At 36.0% G+C, this 19,351-nt stretch overlaps 1 protein-coding gene across 11 annotated transcripts in view; it reads left to right on the forward strand.

The window, feature by feature from the left end:
• The window catches only part of QKI (QKI, KH domain containing RNA binding), a 163,269-nt gene that overhangs the window by 20,727 nt on the left and 123,191 nt on the right, over positions 1-19,351 (forward strand). For all 11 annotated transcript variants that reach the window (XM_037392038.1, XM_037392040.1, XM_037392044.1 and 8 more), the window contains exon 2: positions 17,200-17,342. In XM_037392038.1, the coding sequence (XP_037247935.1) occupies positions 17,200-17,342 (143 nt within the window). The remainder of the gene's footprint in view (positions 1-17,199; positions 17,343-19,351) is intronic.

Consider the following 19,351-nt stretch of genomic DNA (forward strand, 5'->3'; position numbering starts at 1 on the left):
GTTTCTCCAATGCAAGCTGTGTGATTCACAATCTTGAAATAATTTGGCAAAGTCTTAGTAAATATGAGAAGTATGTTGCTGAAATATACTGGTCTCTTTTAATCTCATTGTAGAATGTGCTTCTATATTGGTAACAACTGAAAACTTTAATTTAGGATCTCCTCCCGGTATTGGAAGTTCTGAAGAGTTGTCCAGATAGCTAAATAATTTGCTTTTCCTCCTTCATCATGCTATCTCCATGCTTCACTTCAATTTCATTACTGACCTAAAGTGGAAATGTTGCAGGTGACAGAGATAATTCCCCAAAATAGTGGGGTTTTTTTGTGGTGGTGGTGTTTGGTTATTTTAATTTGTTCCTTGAGGAGTTGGGGGATCATGGCGGCCACTTACCTAAATGGACTGCAAAGCCCACAGTATTTATGTCCCCCCATTTGAAGTGCACAGCTACAATTTGCAATTAAGTGTTAATTATTATTATTTTTTTAATTTTAAGGGGAAGCACGACAGTTGATACCAATAATGCTGTGTCTTTCAAAGCATTAAAACTATACCAACCAAGATCTCTTTGTCCGGTGCTCATCACATTAATGAGAGAAACTAAGAATTTACTTATGTAAACTTTTCTTGGTAAGCTGAAGAGTATTCAGCATGCATTGAGGCTGTTTTGAATAGTGATTATAGCTAGTGTTACTACTGTTTGATTTCTAGTTCCCTGCTACACTGTATGGAGCTTTAAAAACTGTATGTAGACTTTCAAGAACGCTTTATGGTGTAATAGTCTGGTTCCATTTTCTATGAGAGAATAATGTTGAAATGAGTTCTTAAAGTGTCAATGATGGATAGAGGACCCAAAAAAGTTCTTCTACACTCTTCTGTGGGGTTTTTCTGTTTGTTTGGTGGTTGTGGTGTTTTGGTGGGTTTTTTTCCTTTCTTTCTTTGTTTTTTTCCACAGCACAGTGTAATTGAAAGCAATCAAGCTCTTACTAGATGCTGTGCAGGTCTAGTGGCAGGAGGGGATTGAGTATTTGCCTATGCTTTCTTCTTTATCTTTCAAAGATGGTTTCAAAAGAGAATTGTTTCCCCCTGCAGCCAGTATGTGGGGAACAGGTCGGTGAAAGAGAAGAGTTAGAGGGAAAGAGACAGAGACTAACAGAAAATAGAAGCCTGAAAGGCTGTTTCAGGTTTTGCCTGCTTTTGTACTCAAAGCTTATAAAAACAAGTCTTGAATGTTAAATGGAGGAAGAAAATGAAACTTTCATACTCCCATTCTGCATAGTAGGTGTTAAAATTTTATTTCCCTTCTGGTAATGTAGCCTCAGCTATACGCCATTAGTAGTTGTGCATGCCTGTGATTTAATGAGCAGTGGTTTATCTGCTCAGGCAGAATGAATGTAGTTCTGGCCAATTAATGTTGGAAGCAGTAGTGTAAGCTGGTGTGTAGTTGAGGCCTTCTCTTGGTTCCATTTCGATACCCTGCATTTAAAGTTGAAATACACCTTTGCATAGGTGGAGGTGGTGGCTTTTTGGAGGGAAGAGTGGGGAGGGTTGTTTGTGGTTTGTTTGGTGTTTTGGTTTTTTGGGTGGGGTTGTTTTGTATTTTTTTTTTTTTTCTTTCAGGGGTTTGTCTTTAAGATACATAAGATAAACCATTGCTCCTTAAGATGCATAAGATAAACCATTTAAAAAAAATCAGATAGTGATTTTATGGGCAGGCTGGGAAATGAGGTGTTCTCTTCCACTGCAGTATCTGGTACTGAACACTATCACGCTGAAAAGAAATATATTGTTAATATGATACCAGTAATATCAGTATTTTTAGTGCGTATATTGAAATCCGATTTCAGTCATCCAGAATATGGGTGTGTTTCAGAAGAGGAATGAATTATGTCATGTAAAGCTGCAAATATGACCTGTGGTTGCTAAAATGAGTTACCATTTTGTCTAGCAGTCCGCCTAGATTCAAGTGAGACAGATCGCATGTTTGGATTTGAGCACTTAAACATCCAAAAGGATTATCCTGCTGAGTATGTGCTGCACCTCCACCCACTTTCTCTTACTGAGCTATCTTGTTGTGGATAGGCATGCTTTGCTCCAGCCTGGGAAGGCCATGTAATTGCAGCTGTCAGTTTCTGTGGATCTGGGAAAATGGACTTGAGAAAACAGACTCACTTCCCTGTGTTGTGAGCAATTGCTTTGCTTTCTTCTGGAATTTCAGCTTCTAAGAAGCAATTTTTTAATTATTTTTTTAAAAAACCACAGGAAGATGCTGTGTTTGGACAAAAGAGTCTGGTGATGTAGCCATCCTTCATAGTTTGTGGACTGTTTGGAACTGTAAGGGAATGTTGGGTAGGAACTAGAACTGACTGAAGAACTGAAACAATGAAGAATCATCATATCTTCCATAGGTAAATAATGGGACTAGAGTATGGAGAAGAAACAATTTGGGAGTAGGAGAGGGTTTGGGATGAGGAAAATGAGCAAAACCATATGTCTACTAGAGGAAACTGCTTTCCAGAGCCTGGAGTAAACCCAAAGTTTGGGATTCCTGCCATGTCTTTGCTGTCAGGAAATATCTGTGAAACCCAAAGGCAAATTGTCTCGTTCCTCCTCTGCTGCTGGACAGTATCTTCTGCTGTCAGTTAATACGTTATTTCATGTGGCAGAGGTCTTTGAATGTAAAATGCCAGCTTAGCTGACTGGTTGAATTTAGCAAGTTGCCAGAGATGCATGCAGTTGTTTTGTGGCAGTAAAACTGATCCATAAGGTGCACACGGATGAGGACTTGGCAGGCATGCTTGTTTTCTCACAGGAAGTGATTGTTTCTGATACTGGATGACCTCAAGCAGCAGTTCTCAGATTTTTTTAATTTTTTTTTTTTTTTTTTTGGTGAAAGATTAAGAACCAGACCTGTCTCTGTGAAAGGCACAGTATCCTACCATCTTGCTACTGGATTTGAGTGACTGTCACAGGTGACTTTGGAGTAGTGATGAGCTTATTAAAGAAACAAGGGATAAGGAAACAAGGAGGAGGAAAATATGATCATACTTTTGCTTCATGAATAATACTAACAATTACCTGAAAACTTGTCAATTATCTTAAATACATAATAAAACCACAAATGTGTTAAGTAATGCTGTGTATGCCTATTGTGCTGGATTTTGCTGTTTCAAAGTATGCAACACACAGGTCGTATTTGCAGCTTTACATGACATAATTCATTCCTCTTCTGAAACACACCCATATTCTGGATGACTGAAATTGGATTTCAATTTACGCACTAAAAATACTGGTATTACTGGTATCATATTAACAATATATTTCTTTTCAGCGTGATAGTGTTCAGTACCAGATACTGCAGTGAAAGAGAACACCTCATTTCTTAGCCTGCCCACAAAGTCACTATCTGAATATTTTTTTTTTTAATTCTTGCAAATTTACCAAACAAAAAAAATGTTTTTCTTCTATGTAGAGAAGATGTATTTCAGAAAGGGTCTGAATGCTTATTGAACAGACTTTTACCTTCAGGTGCATTGTGCAGTCATGTTTCCTTTTTTGGTAAAGTACACCAAATGATGCTGTGGATATATTCAGTTTTCAACTTAAAAGTTAAACGTATGCAGTGAGTGTTTTAATAAATACTCAAGTTTGTGATATGGATTCTAGGATTTTCTTGATTATCTTAGGGGGAAAAAGTCACATTTGCAAGCATTTCTTTATGGCATTTCATGAGATTGTTCGTAAAGATCTACTTCCCAAAAAAGTGTGATTCCTTCAGATTTTCTAGAAAATGCCTCTTGTTGTTGAGCAGGAGAATATTAAATTAGTGATGTAGTAAGGTGTAGTCCAAGACAGTGTATATTTATTTACGTGGGAAGAAGCACTGTGTTTACTCTTGAAGGTGATACGTTATTGATGCTTTCTCTGAAGGCAGGGCCTAAATACATGGTAATAGTAATAATTATTGTTACTGATTAGTAATAATAATTGTTGATTAGAAATCTGAAGAATGATTTCTATTAATAATGGCATTTTTGCTGTGTATTTTGAGATCAAGGGTATGTGAGAATAGCGTCATAGCTCCCAGGATAGTTACATTGTGCAGCTCTAAAAAAGTTAGTTATAGTTTATCAAGAATTACTAACCTCTTCACATTCCTGAAGTGAGGACAACTGATGTATTTTGAGGAAAGGATGTGGTTTTGGTTGCTTAGGTGTTTGTTGATTGCTGTTGTGACAGCCTACATAATCATGCCACTTGGAATCTTGTGGCAAAACATGTCAGTTACTTTTGATGTACCTGTAAAGTGACGTACCTTTACAGAAGGTAAGTTCAAGGTAGTTTTGACTTGCACTGACTGAAATAGTCTGAGGACAGTTTTGGCTATGGCTTCCTCACCTGTCAGGGCAGGTCTGCCCGGTGGGGACCTGATGTCACATGCCAATCAAGTATTGTGTATAAGGTGGATAAGAAGGGTGATTGGAAGGTCCAGCATAATCTATTCCTGTTACTTACAGAAGTAAGAGCAGTATCGCTAACAAAGTGTTTACTACTAACAGAGTAGGCAGGCCACCTGTAGTCTCATTCCTAGTGAGAGCTCTGTTATGCTTGAAGGCAGTGAGTATGGTTCTGTGTTTATCAAAATCAGAATCCACCTAATAGAGCAGATAACACTAATTTTTGGAAAGTTTGGGAAGTGACTATGTTTATCATGTAAAGGAGCAAAAAGATGACAAATCTAACTATATCTCTGATAGTCAATTGGATTTGTCATAGTAAAAAATAGTCTTAATGGAGGTTTTCTGTAGCTGAAGAGTTCTTTTTCTTGTGGGCTATGTATGTTTTATCATATCTAACTGCAAATTAGATTGAACATTTGGTTCACTGTGGAATAACAGTAAATAGGGTAAATAACAGCTAGTACCTTTTATTGCAGTAAAAGAAACATAAGTAGCATTGTCCTTGTTTCTTAATCAGAGGATGATGCTTTAGTGGAAGTTGATTCTCTTCATTAAAGTTTTGCTGTCTGTGCATGTTTAGAAAAAGTTAGTTGCCTTGCTGATTTCCTGCCTTGCTGGTAATGTGTCGAGTCAGATGGCTGAACTAATGCATGCTACAAAAGGATGGATAACACTAAGATTAGTATACTAATATGTCTCTTCAGTTTAACTTATGTTCAAGTCTGGAAAAATACTCAGGTTTAGTAAAAATGACGATCCAAACAGCCTATTTTTTTAACCTTGAAGTTAGGCCTCAGTCATGTAAGATTTAGTTTGATAGTTGCCAGGTTTCAGTTCCCTGGAGAACATGTTTACATAGGTATATTTATCTTTTAGAAGATTATTCAGTTGTATGCATTTGCAGTGAATTCAAGCACACTTTTTTTTTCTTTCTTTCCCCTCTAGGTTGATGAAAAACGAGCAGCTTTTCAAAGCTGACTGATTATCTTAATCACTTCAACGTGAAATTGAAGTTAACAGTTGTAATAGAGGAACTCAATGACAATTTTAAAGTAGTGCTTTTTCTTCTGCATGTACTACCTAGCATAAATGCAAGCTTTTTTTTATACTTTCAATACCTTGGTTAAAGTATTTAATGATGTTACTAGAATTTTTCCATGTATTTCTCGTGCATAAATTTCTGTCATTGATTGTGCTTATAGATTGCAATTTACAGTAAGGTAAAACTGTACTTATTAGTACATGTTGTGTTCTTAATGAATTCTTTTTAATGCTGCTGCTTGAAATAAAAAACTTAATCTTACTGTGCATATGATTAAGTGTGGGTCATACAACAGTTTGATCAACCATTTGCATACAGAATTATTTTCTTCGTGGTGTGACCTATTTAATTCATTGTAACTTAAAGACAGTCTTGTAAGGAGTTCCTATCCCAAGCTATGCATCATTTATCTTATCTGAGAACAGATCATGTTAGGATTTAATAATTTTTGCCCACTAAAACCATAATTTGGTGTGTTGGGTTCTTCCAATATCGTATGTCTCAAATTCATAAAGTTTTTTTTACTCTTACACTTATTTGTGGCAAGTTAAACAGCAGATGTTTCCCTTCCATTCTTTGTTGAAAATACCATACAGAGCTACATCAATTAAGGTATTTGCTCTTCACCCTTGTCACTGCTTGGTCCCTCCTTGTCAGTGTGTAGACTGATAATGGATTTTGCGACCTGTCAATGTCAACCAGAACATTCTTCATTGGGGGGTGGGGTGGTGGGCAACCTCCTAGTTTTGCAGCATTAACAATTCAGAGTGAGATTCTACTTTCACTAATTCATTTTTAGAGATTATTCAATTCACTCTTTATGAGGTTTTCCATTACCTTTGGTCAACCTCCTTTAAATTAGTTCTACTTTTAGCACAGCTGTTGTCACTTTGTTTTAGCTTATACCTTGAAGACCTTTTCTAAGAATTACCATTTATTTAGTTAAATTCCATGCAGTGTTGCATGGGAAACTCAGCACTGCTCTGTTTTCTTTAACAGTCCCATAGTTACTATGTTAGCCTAGCACAATTGGTAAACTTGTAGTATGCTTTACAGACATCCATGCATATTTAAGTTCTTAATTTCTGAAATTTGACGTAGTAATACAGATGGACTAATGTGTCTGGCTGGAATATTTATTCTTGAACTAAATTTTGGAGCCTTTTCCTGCATGAGTACATGTATAGTTATTTACTTGCAACTCGAGAGCTTCCAGTTTTTCTAGCACTCGTCTTTGACCTCTTCTGTTCAGATGATTTTGCAAACAGGTTCCATTACTTTATCAAAGTCACCTGTTTTGAAATCTAAGCTTAAATGAGATTTGTTGTACTTATGTTTGTTCAAGGTTTAGAACTTGATTTGATGGCCATCACCTTTGAAGTCTTCTCTGCTGACTAAAGCCAAATATAAACAAACTTTGTATGTTGGTTCATCAACAATGTAATGGATAAATCTGTTTATCACATGCAGGAGTACTTGACTACTGCTATATTAAAAATTGATGTCTGTGCTACTTAAGCTTTGTAACTTAATAAATATAAGCTAAAAGATATGTTGGACATGTATAATCTTTTAACACAGATGAGTAGTACTTAATTTGGGGCTGTAGTTTGGCCAGCTGTGTTACCAAACTTTGTAAGTTACAGTGTTGCTCATGTATTTGGTTAAGTAGTGATTCTGATTAAGTAGAAATTTTGTTTATGTACTGCATGCCTCTGGGAAGTCTCTAGTTTGAAGTTGCACACTGAATCTTGATAATGTATTGAAAGTCACAGCAGAGCAATAGTTGATGTATATAATGTGGTAGATTACTAGCTTGTTGGTGCTGGTAATTGTCAACCAAAAAAATGTTACTTTATCTTACAGTGCAGTGAATAAAATGCTGACAGAGCCAGGGCAGGGCAGCATGTAAACAGTACCAGGTGATAAGGAGCGGTGTGTTTGAAAGTGGGATCGTGTTACTGTTGTACACGATCAGTTTAAAAAAAAATAAAATTGGGAATGGGAATGAAGGGAACTAGTTGGTCCTATTCTAATGGATTAGATTCCAGTTGAAGTGATGAAAACCTCAGGTCAGCCTCTTATGGAATAGTACTTTGTGTATGTAGAGACATTGCTTTTACAAATACTGGAATAGCTTTGTTTTGATATGCTAGCAGGTTATAATTGGAGGTGTTCACTTCAAGTAATTTGCTTATGATTAGATGTTTGCTTTATCAGTTTTTGGTGTTTCATATCTTGCAGTATTAGATAAATTGCTTGGTTGATAACTAATGATCACAGATTTTAGGTGTCACAGGTACAAAAACTTAGTGCCAAAGTCCAGGTTTTTATGATTATAATTAATCTTCCTCAGCATCTCAATAGTGGTATAGTGTATGTTTTTTAATAAAGAATATATAATGTTAGTTCTTCATGAGTAATCAGCTAAGGCTGATTAATTTTTTCCCTTGCTTTAACTCACTGACTATGTATGTATGGTCCAGATTTCTAGCTTTTTTTTAATATATCAGGTGATCACTGTATGCATATACTCTAAAGGATTTAGTTTTAGGACAAGGAAAAGACTGATACAAAGCTATGTGAAAAACTGATAGGACATACAGATATGCATCTTCACTTACCAACAATTTTTGAAATACTTTATATTAGCCACAAAGTTTTGTGTTCCCTTGGAATGCCTTTGTATTTGGAAGATGTGCAAAATTTACTTTGGTGTTAAAACAATCAGTAAAACAGGGAGAAGTCCTCCAGAACATTGCTGTGTTAGTGAATAGTTTATTTTTGGGCAATCATGGAAGTAAAAAAAATGCCCTCACTCCTTTTATACAAAAGATCAAGAGAGCATTAACCAATGGAATGTTTTCTAGTAATTGCTAACTGTGGAGGATGGTTGTGGATGGTTTCCAAAAGGTTGAGAAGACACCTGCATGTACTTTACGGATTCGTTGTAAATGATGAGGTCATTACTTTTCCAAGGGTGCAGCATTAACAATTCAGAGTGAGATTTTACTTTCAGTAATTCATTAAGATGCACCCTTGGAAAACAGGAAAGAATAGAATGGTGTGGTTATTTAGTTCTTTCAAGAAGGTTTTTTTTAGTAGTTTTCACTATCTGATTTTTCTCTGTTTCAAGGACAAACAAACATGAAATATGGATAACTCCATGAGAATTAATTCTTCACTGAACTTCACAACTGATTATTTTGGAGGGCCTCAACCAGGAATTTGTTTAAATTTGTTTTAAATGTCATAAAATTGCATCTTGCCTTTTACTTTTAGGCATTCCTTGCACGTACTGGCAGGATAGCATAGGGTGCTGATGCTGAGGGGATTCTGTCATGAGTTAGGCTGTTGTTTTCTGAAGTGCTCACTGTACTTTCTGAGAGAATGTCCTTCTGGCTTTAACTGGAGAGCTTTCCATTAAATGATTTCATAGTTGTTCAATATAAATACAATTTATTTCATATGCTGAAGATACCTGTAGAAATTGGACAGCAGTTGACTTGTGAATGGATGGTTTTAAACGTAAGGAGTGTGGAAGAATGTCTGGGTAAAGACTGTCAATTGCAGACCTGTTAGTCTGCATTGTTCACGAAAAGCAATTTAAAAAATGGGCAGTAAACTGAGGTAAAAGATTTTTGTTCAAAAGATATGCACCTGAGGAACTAAAACCGGGGAAGTTCTGTCTGAGCTGATATTAAGCTGATGTTTTTAAATAGCAACAAGTCATGTCATTTAAATCTCATAGAATTGAGGGCCCCTTTTTCATCTGTCTGATTCTGATTAGTAGTTCATACAGAATTTTGTTGCTGCCGATTCTCCTGCATCAAAGTATCGAGTCATTTAGGCCAAATGTTTGATTCATGCTACTGGGTATTGAAAAAACAAACAAAAATAACTGTGCTACTTGTAACGAAGTATTTGGGGGCAACTTGCTGCTAAAGAAAGCTGGAGTAGAAGATTTTAAGTGTAATAATTAAGCTTCATATGGATGTGAGCCACCAAATCTGTTCAACAGATTGTGCTGTGCTGATGTACTTTACTAGTGGAAAATGCTTTGAAGAGTTTGACACTGTTATTCTAGCCCATGTTATAAGGAAACTTTGTATTAAGTAGAGCAGTTTATGCTCATTTACTTTAACTGAGTTACTGTATATCCTTTATCTAATGCTGAGACTTAAATGATTATTCTGGATTAATTTTCCTGATTTTTTTTTTTAATGTTGACTTTTAAAACAGTTTTCTTTAACTCTTTAAAAGTTTAGATTGATTGTACTGTGTTCTCTTTGTTGGCTAATTACCTTAAGAAGTTTTTGGTTTTACAAGGACAGCATATCAGTTGCTAGATGATGTTAGCTGAAGGTACCAAGTAGACTGTTGAAAGGCTTGTTCAGCTGTCCTCTTAGGAGCTACTAAACTGTTTTTTAAGGTAAAGATTTTTAAATTTCTTAGGTGTTTTGGAGCATAGTACTGGGATATGGGAGATACAGGACTTAATCTCAAATGTACAGCTTTTTGAGTTTACCAAAAAAATGAGGAGATTGTTTAATCTTTATATTATTTTTCGTAACTGAAAGCAGACTGCCACTGTCAGAGGTAATGCAGGGTTGATGGACTTTTGATCAGGCCTGTTCTGGCTGTTCTGACGTACCACTGTATTAAATTACATAAATGCAAGTTTTAGTAAGTTGAAACAAATGCATGGCAGTTTTAAATCTGCAAGTTAATTTTGTCAGTACAATGTCATGCTCTAAACCAAAACTGCTGATGTATGAAAATTTGTTAGAAGTGGACTTTTTTATCAGCTTTGATGCTGGATCATTTTTGTCTGATTTTCTTTTTTTTTTTTTCTTTTTTAACTCTGGTTTCTGAAAGAAGGATCTTGTTTGCCTGATGCTCAGGCATTTCACTGATTAATAGCAGGGGGTGGGTAGAATAAGTGCTTGCCAACATTTTAGTCTGTACACTGATGATGCATGTGAGGTACAGGTCCTTGTGGCACAATATTAACAATGACTTGATTTTTTGCTAGTGTTGTTATTTCTGCTGCATCAGCATTAGTAGCAAACAGCAGTGGTGTTAACTTTGAAGACTTAGAATTGTGATGAATAAAACCAACTATTTCTTTGCCAAGTAAGCATAGTAGAGCTGCTAGAGTAGAAAACACGAGTTGCAATGCTCCACCAATAATAAAGCACTTAAAAGCTTTGTGTTGACATTTACACAAAGAGAACAGATGAGTGTGCTGTATTTGGTTTTGAACTCAGTTTGATGCAAACCTTACAACTGCCCACAACAGAAGGAGTTTTGCGGGCTGCTGTTGCAAAAGAAATGACTGAATTTTGATACTGAGAGTGCTGACAAATTGCTGAAAGTGCTGCCCACTTATCATTGGACTGACAGTTTAATCATCGAAAGTGTACTGCTAGATTGGGTTCAGAGGAACAAAGGAGAAGAAACTAGAGGTTTTTCCAATGCATTAAAAGATGAATTGAAATTTGAAATGCAAACACTTTTTTTTCAGAGACACTGCTACATGACTTGTACTCCATATTCTCAGTGGCGGTGTCCAGAACGTATGGATTCTTTTTCATTTCTTTTGAGAGAAAATGCTGATCAATTTAGTGCATAAACAGGGTGATGTCACATTGTTTTGGTTCTTGTTTTAACTTTTCATAATAAAGGTTGTATTCAAATTTGGTACAGGTTGGGCCAACAAAGTTCTTTTTGAGCAGGGGGTGAGTGTCAGCACACTTCTCATCTTGTAGTTTGAGCACACTGTATTAGCCTTCAGAATGCTTTCAAGAGATGTTATAATCCACCTGTCTTTTAGACATTTTTCAATAAGAGCAGAGTAATACGTTTATATACTTTTTCTGCTTTTTTTCTCCATTCTTAATTACATTTTTCAGGTGCTTTGTTTACAATATTATTGGATGCTGTTTGAGGAAAACACTGTATAATATAAGATGAACTGGTATCTAGTTGCCATTGTCTAATTGATGGTTAATGCTTTAATGGGACATAGAATGGATTGTCTACCTGGATAAACCCTGGATCCACATTCAGTGGAATTCGATTCTCCAAAGTAGTAATTGTATGTCTGCATGTTAGAATGTTTGTAACCTTAATTTCCTAGTTCGGGGACCTATCTGATTGCAAAAGAATTGGAACAAATGTGTTCCTTAAAAGTGCCTCTTAAATTCCTAAATTAATGGTCTAGCAGCAGTTGCATGCAGTAAAAATATTTTATAAACATATTAACTTTTTGCACATATTTTGTTGCATTTTACACTTAAAAAAACCCCCAAACATTAAAAGGGACTGGAATCTGTTGTTTTCCCCACCTACCCCCTCAGCTTAATGTGTGCTGATATGAATATGAGTGGACTTTACTAAATATGAATATGGGTGGACTTACTAAAGTCATCTCTGATAGATATCAGAATTTTTCGCTTTTCACAGAAAAGTTAATATGGAAATACTGAGGGCACTGTTTACACTTTTTAGTGCCATAGTCCATAAGAAACAAATCTATTGTAAGAATTAACTCTGCCTGTCAAAATAGGTAGTTATTCTCTCTGTAAAAAAAAAAAAAAAAAAAAAAAAAAAAAAGTCGTTGTTTTGGGTATAACTTGATTCCTGTGAGAAAGTAGAAAACTGAAACTGAATATTCTATGCACCACTGAGATCCAACCACTGTGTAGAATTGTAGTGATATGAACATAGCTGTTTTTCTTACTTTATCTCTTAAAAATTTAACTTTAAAAAATTTGCTCATAATTTTTTTTTTTTTCCATATCAAAACTAGCTTGTGATTGAGAATCTTTGAGTGTGTGGGGCTTTGCTTCCTTAAGGAAGCATGCTGACTGGTGTTAAGATGGTTACTGTTTTGATTCATTCCAAATCTCTTGCTGATTGTGGCTGTTGGTTTGTTCCATCCGCATCTGCTGTGTATTGTAAAAATCAAGAATGATAGAGAAGTGGCTCTTCTGTGGCAGGTAAACACATCTTACTTCTTTTCAGTTTGAAGAACTAAATTCTGTGTGCGTTGATGGCCTAACTTGTTAGACTTAGGAAAGGAGCACAGACTGAGAGTGGCATCAGTTTAGCTCTGTTGAAATAGTTGTAGCTAAACTGGAGCAAATTGTTAACATCGGATTATTTGTTTCAGTTCTTCAAATTCTTAGTTCTTGTTTAAACTGCAGTGAGGAACATACTGGTTTAAAACTGGTGTCCAAGTCTGCTCTTCTTTTGAAAGATAAAGCTTTATAATTTAGAAGAAGTATTCATGATAAGAAACTGTAAAGCAGTGGGCATTGGGGATGAGGGTGATTTGCAACTCTGAAAGTGATGGGAGAGGAAGAATTTGCACCCTTTCAGTGATTTCCTAGGTTGAATATGCTTGCCGAGTGGTTTATGTAAACCCATTTTATGTTGCAATCCAACAGTCTTAAACACATGTGCAGAGTCTTACTTCCTCTAAGAGAATGATAATTGACAGCTGAAAAGTACTAACTTCTTGGTGGTTTTTAATGTGATGACAGACATTCATCTGAACAGTCTTTCATGTGCTCAAGAGGGAAGAATACTTTATCGTTATGTGTCAGGAAGAAATCAAGAAAGTACATCTCTGTAGGCAAATGTAGTCGGTATAAACAGTGTGCCCTGCTTCAGATCTATCTTAGAAAGGTGTTAGAGAGATTAAAAAATAATATCTGTAGATGAAGGAAACAAAAGATTACATTACTTGCGTAGTTTTCAGGGGCAGAGGAAGGAGAACGTTCTCCTGGACCAGAATGCATGTCATTGCCACCATAGGTGACTATGTCATGCTGTATTAAAGTGGAACAAGATAATTATATTGAAACCAGCTTGTCTTTTTACTTTTTTTTTTTGAGCCTATTCCTTCACTACCCTGCTGTGAGCAAGACAAATTTGTCATTTACTGCTAAATGTATTACTTGCAACATACAAACCAGAGTATTGCTAAAGGTGAATAATGTGGATTTTTAAACTCTTCATAAGAGTTTCTGCTTCTACTTATAGTAGAGATGGGTACTTAGATCTTTTCAGAGGGAGCCCTATTACTGCCTTGGCAGAGCTCACAGGTTTTAGAGGTATGGTGAAGCTGCTGTATGCTTTTTTTAGCCATATCTACTATTATAATTAAGTATCTCTCCTTATTAATTCTCTTTTAAATCCCTAGAGCGTTATGCAACATAATTACCACTGTGGTGTTAAGACAGAGATAAAGTAGTTAGAATTGTGCTTAGATGTTTGCTCTGAAAGTAGAATTTTCCTTATTTTTAAATCAGTTGGCTTCCTGTGAGATATCATGGTGGAAGAATTTGTAAAGAACTGTAAATGTGGAGGAGCTAAAGCCTTGCAAATGAACTTGGGAAGTGTGATTTCATGAGACATGCCAAAGAAGCTTTTGGGGAGGGAAGACAAGAAAACTGCTCCCTTGTGTGTAAGGAATTATGTGAAATAAATGCATATAAAAGGCCATTTACTTGAGTTCCTCTTAATGATGTGTGGGTTTAATGGTTAAAAATTAAAAAGGTGTGCTTTGAGGATGTGACCTCCCTACTTTTGTATCTCTCCTGTCCTCAGATTTTTAAGTATTTCTAAGTATTTCAGAATGGAATAAAATGGCTGGCGAGGTTAAAGGAGAGTAGAGCTTTCAGCTTTTCTAACATGCTGGTGAGGCTTTCTGGAATTCTACTGCACTTCACATAGATTCTTGATGGAGGTGTTGGAAACGCAGTAGCAGGTAGTTCTATAGATGTATGTAACTGCTTAAATTGAGTGGCAAAGTTGCGAGATACTCAAGAGGCTAGAAATTGAATTTGATTTAACGGAGACAGTAAAAATAAATTGTTATCAAAATTACTTCTGTATGTACTCTTGTTGAGACACAAGAGGTATGATTAAACAAGATGCAGGTATCTGAGAAAACTGCTGTTGGTCATAAAGGAAAAAAGTATCTTGAAAATGCATAAAAAGTTTCAGCAGAATCTGGAAAACGCCAGGATGCATATTAAGGAGATAAATTACTTAAATTTGTGTATTTCAGATAATGCTTGTGGTTGGCTGGGCTAACTTAGCAATTTGGGAAGGTAGATAGGTTGTGCTCTATCCATAGTTAGAGGTGAGAGAGAATGGGTGAACTGGAGACTTGATCCACTTATTTTAGAATTTAAACAGTAGTCCTTTGGTTCTGCCAAATACAAGACAAGTGAAAAGAGAGGCTCCTAGACAGTGTGTTATACAGAAAGGGAGTTCGGAGACCTCATCAGTAGTTAAAGAAAACCTGGGAATATATGGTTTTTACTTCACCTGCTGCTTCTGAGTGTTTCTTCTGAGGTCTTAGAGAAAGTGTCTAAGGCAAGAGAGAAGATAAAATGCCAAGAGGCAACAGAAACAGTAGCACTCAGGGAGCTGATGGTAATGTTGAGTTGATGTAGCTGACTATCCCTGTCCTGATGTTTGTCAGTGTTACCAGTGGCTTGAATGTAAAGTGAGAAGATAAGAACCTACATATGCAAAGAAAACAAAATTTCAGGTGTCTGATCCTGTAGTGGAGTAGAAAATTGTGGGTTGGTAGGTGTCTTCGTTCCATATAGCATTCAAAGCATGATAGATGACTTGTTTCACACAAGCCAGAATTCGGTGGTAGTCCTCAAGTCAGCTTATCATGCTATCTGTGCGTGTTCTGAATGTTTCGCTCTAGAGTGTCATGAATATGATGTACGAGCATTTGCGAGGGAAAGATTAAAATAAGTGTTCTTTCTCTCCTGTGAAAACTAGGATATCTAATGTTAGTGATTATATTCTACATGAAAGATACAATTTAAAATGAAATTTTCAGTGCGACTACTCTGTAGCTGCCAAATATAAATAAAAATGACCATGTCGCTACTTATGCTTCAGTACTTCGGCAGACTGCCTAGCTTGTTTTAGTGTAGTGTAAGTTAATGGAAAATCTGAAGAGAATGAAAAGGAAACAAAGTCTGCCAAGAGATAATAATATTTGTTCAAAGAGATGTGCTAAAGAATTTCTTTATACACTGAAGCCAGTATAAATACTGCTTTTAGTTCAGAGGGTTTTATGCCTGTTGCCAAAATTGTCAGTGTAGAAGCAGCTGTGGATTTTTTCCTTGAGCTATGATTATATGATGATGAAATTTGTGTTCTCCATTCTAAACAGGTGTTAACCACTCAGTCATTATATAGTATACATGATTATGTCACTTTCCAGTGGAGAGATGACTTGTCCTTGAATATGCACAGTAAGTTTGTTTGAACTGAGTTAGCCTGAATTAATTCAAAGTTAGGTCTGTTGCGTTTCAGAGACTTGATTCTGATGCTCTCCCTCTCACCCCTGGTTTTTCAAGTGTTGATTATGAAACAGAGGTTATCTTAATGTCTTGTCTGCTGATCGAGTTTCAAGTGACTTCTTGTTTCTGTGGCTTCCTGTGGTCAGATGAAATAATAAAATTTCTGTTTTCAGTTTCATTTTAATTCTGAAGATTTTGAAAGCAGTTGTAGCAATTCTAGGTAAAAGACCGGAATTATTGGTACCTGTTTCATCTTTATAGCCCACGCTATCATAAGTTTTCATGCTTTGGGAACAATGCCGGTTTAAATGTTAATTTTCAGTCTGGAATTTGATAATAAATTAATTTTAAACAATTCTTTAGTGATATTGGAATAAACTCATTGGGAAAATTTTATACTACTGGGAGTTCTGTAAGTTACGAAATATGACTTTTTTTTTTTATTCTTACAGCAGCAATTTAAATACCAGTTTAACAGTTTTAGAAATGGTATGTTTTGTAGTTAACTAAAAGAAAGTTTTGTGTCCTTTCTCAGATTGTTACAGTTTAGTGAAACTAGCTTGGATTTGAATGAAATGATCCATTTTTAACCACCGTGTTCATAACTAGTCAACTATATCTTGCAAGTAAATACCTCGAGGGGTGGGTAATACAGATGTAATTGGTAAAATCAGTACTTGTAACATTCCCTGGTTCTGTCGAGGGATTCTTCATTATTTTGCAATGAAGTAGTAGGACTTCTGTGTGTATATAGAGGTTGCCCAGGTCTCTGATACCATACTTGTCTTAATTCTTTTGCTGTCTCACTGGGGGTAGTCAGTAGAACAATATTTACTAGTTTGTTTTCACACTGTGTGCTCAGTAACTGCATCCTTGAGTTGACAGTTTTCTCATTGCTGAAAGATACAGCATTTCATTTCCAAATGCTATGGTTAACTTCATAACTAGCAAATAGTAGTGTATAGATGTAGTTTTGTTTTGTTAGGTTTTGTTTTGTTTTGCTTTCGAAGTGCTTTATTATTAAAAATATGTAAAATAACTTTTTATATACTTTTTAATGATGTGAGCAATCTTGTAAGTGTTCTAAGGGGCTGCACATAACTTTTACTTCAGTAGCTGAATTCCATAAACTTGCACACATGAAGAAAACATTTGAAGATGGGTGCTGCAGTTTAAAACAAAAAAAAAAAAAAGTGAAACCAGAGTAGATTTTTCTTTCACGTTACCATGATAGTTATGAAGAGAGGAAGAAAATGGCATTAAGATTTGGGAAAGATTAGAAAGAGAAGACTATCATGCTAGATTATAATCTGTTACTGTATTTAATACCTAATATACGTTTTTCCCCCCACAGAAATTAGCAGAGTACGGAAAGACATGTATAACGACACATTAAATGGTAGTACGGAGAAGAGAAGTGCAGAATTACCAGATGCTGTGGGACCTATTGTACAGTTACAAGAGAAACTATATGTGCCTGTAAAAGAATATCCAGATGTAAGTATATCTTTTTAGTCCCTAAATTATTTTTTGATCCTTGTGGTCGTCTTTAAATGTAAATTTCATGTGATGCTACCCTTGGATCACAGTGAATTGCTTTTGACAAGATACTGCTTAGGGAAGCAGTGTATTTTCCACTTGGTGGTTTGATTTTGTAGTGAGTATAAGTGGAAGAAGGTTGTGTTAAATACGAAAATATTATGGATTATAAGGCTGTAGATTTAACACCAGAATTTTCTTCTTCATTCAGTACTGTCAGTCCTGAGACACTGTAGTGAGTTTTATGAGGGAATGTAGCTCTCGGGACAGTGTTTTTTCATCTAAAAGTTCGTTGGAGAACCCCTAGAGACCATTTAGAGACCTGGAGACTGCACTTTATCTCAATTACTGTTTGTCACATACCTGTGTAATGAGGTTAAGCCGTGACACTTGTTCTGTTACATACAGCAATATGTTTATCTTGGGGTTGGTTCCTGCCACACACACCTCCCTTCCCCGCCCCCTTCCACCCACCTTAAGGAAAGCTCAGCGCTCTTGCTTGCATCCCAACGTTACCTTCTCCGTTGGGTGTTCTGTTCTATTGTACACCTACCTTTTTGAGGGAGAATGGTTTCATTTAATTAGAGGAACTATTTAGAACTCCTGTGTCTGGTTTCTTAAAACAACTGGGGAAAAATAGCCCTGTCAAAATATGCCCCAGCTGTTTCCAATGACAAAATAAGATCATTGTCAAAATAAGATGTTTTGTTATTCTTCCCTAATAGAAATCAGAGGTCCTGTTGTAATGGAGGAGTGCAGGGTCCAAAGTGAGGCATTTGCACATGAAATTGTGTAAAGTGGAAGAAAGTACAGAACAGCGAATAAAGGAAGTAACACTTCTGTATTTCTGTGGCCTTTCTCTGTATCATTAATTAGATTAAGCTCTCCAAATTGAGCTTCATTATTTTAATACTGCATAGAACATACAGGCCTCTAAATAAAATATCATTGTGTCATACTTTATTATGAAAATTAAGTGGAAGTTGTTATTCAGAACAGAATATTTAGACAAATGTCTCTTCTACTTTTTCAGTTTTCAAAAAGATGTGAAAGATTTGTTGCTTTTGGGTTAAAATACCTGTACTAGGAAAAGTGTTCAAAGAATTTGCATTGCCAGTGAGGACATCTCTCTCCCCTTCCCTTCCATTTTTCTTCTAAATTAAATATATGCCTATGCATATCTATATACATATATGTACACATAAGTACATGCATACAAATCCCCATGCCAAAACCAGTAATTCCTTTGAAACTCCTTGGAATTACAGATTTCTGAGAGGAACTGTGCTGTGCAGTTGTTCGCTGTGCTTAGATATCTGTATGTATCTTAGTTATATCGCTTATTGGCTTTTTAAAACAGCTTAGTTGTTTAAATACTGGTTGTATAACTTGACAGTGCATCCTTTGCAAAGAGTTGCCTTAGTTATTGGTTGTAGTTGTTGCAGAACTTGATGGTTGCTGTACCAGGATCATGAGATAGAAGAAAGAAAAAGGGATTGGATTTCCTGTAATTATTATTAAGCTTTTCTTCTAGAAATCAAGGCTGTAGTAGCTTTGCTCTTCACTGCTGGTTAATTATCAAATATAGTGTAAATAAGCAGGAAATAGTTTGGCTCTAGTTACTTTCAAAGCACTTGTGTAACTTAAGATGTGCGATTTCTCTAGCTACTGCTAGCTCTTTGTGTGCCTTTAGAAGAATGCCTTTGAGGTGTTTTAATAAACATTTACAAATTCAGAAGTTGGAGAGACTTGTGATTTGTATACATGTGACCTGGAATAAAAAAGTATTTGGTTCTTGTGAGATGATGTGAAATGTTTGCTAGAAAATGTAGAACTTCTACCACTGGGGTGGTACTTGGCAGTTTAGGCTTTGTAGGGGAGCTAAGCCCAGCATTCTGTGTGCTCCTGCCTGTCTACATGTTGTCTGTATTTGATCCTAGCTACTCAGAATGGAATCTGCACAGCCT

Source organism: Falco rusticolus, chromosome 6 (genome assembly GCF_015220075.1).
Source record: "Falco rusticolus isolate bFalRus1 chromosome 6, bFalRus1.pri, whole genome shotgun sequence".
NCBI lineage: Eukaryota > Metazoa > Chordata > Aves > Falconiformes > Falconidae > Falco > Falco rusticolus.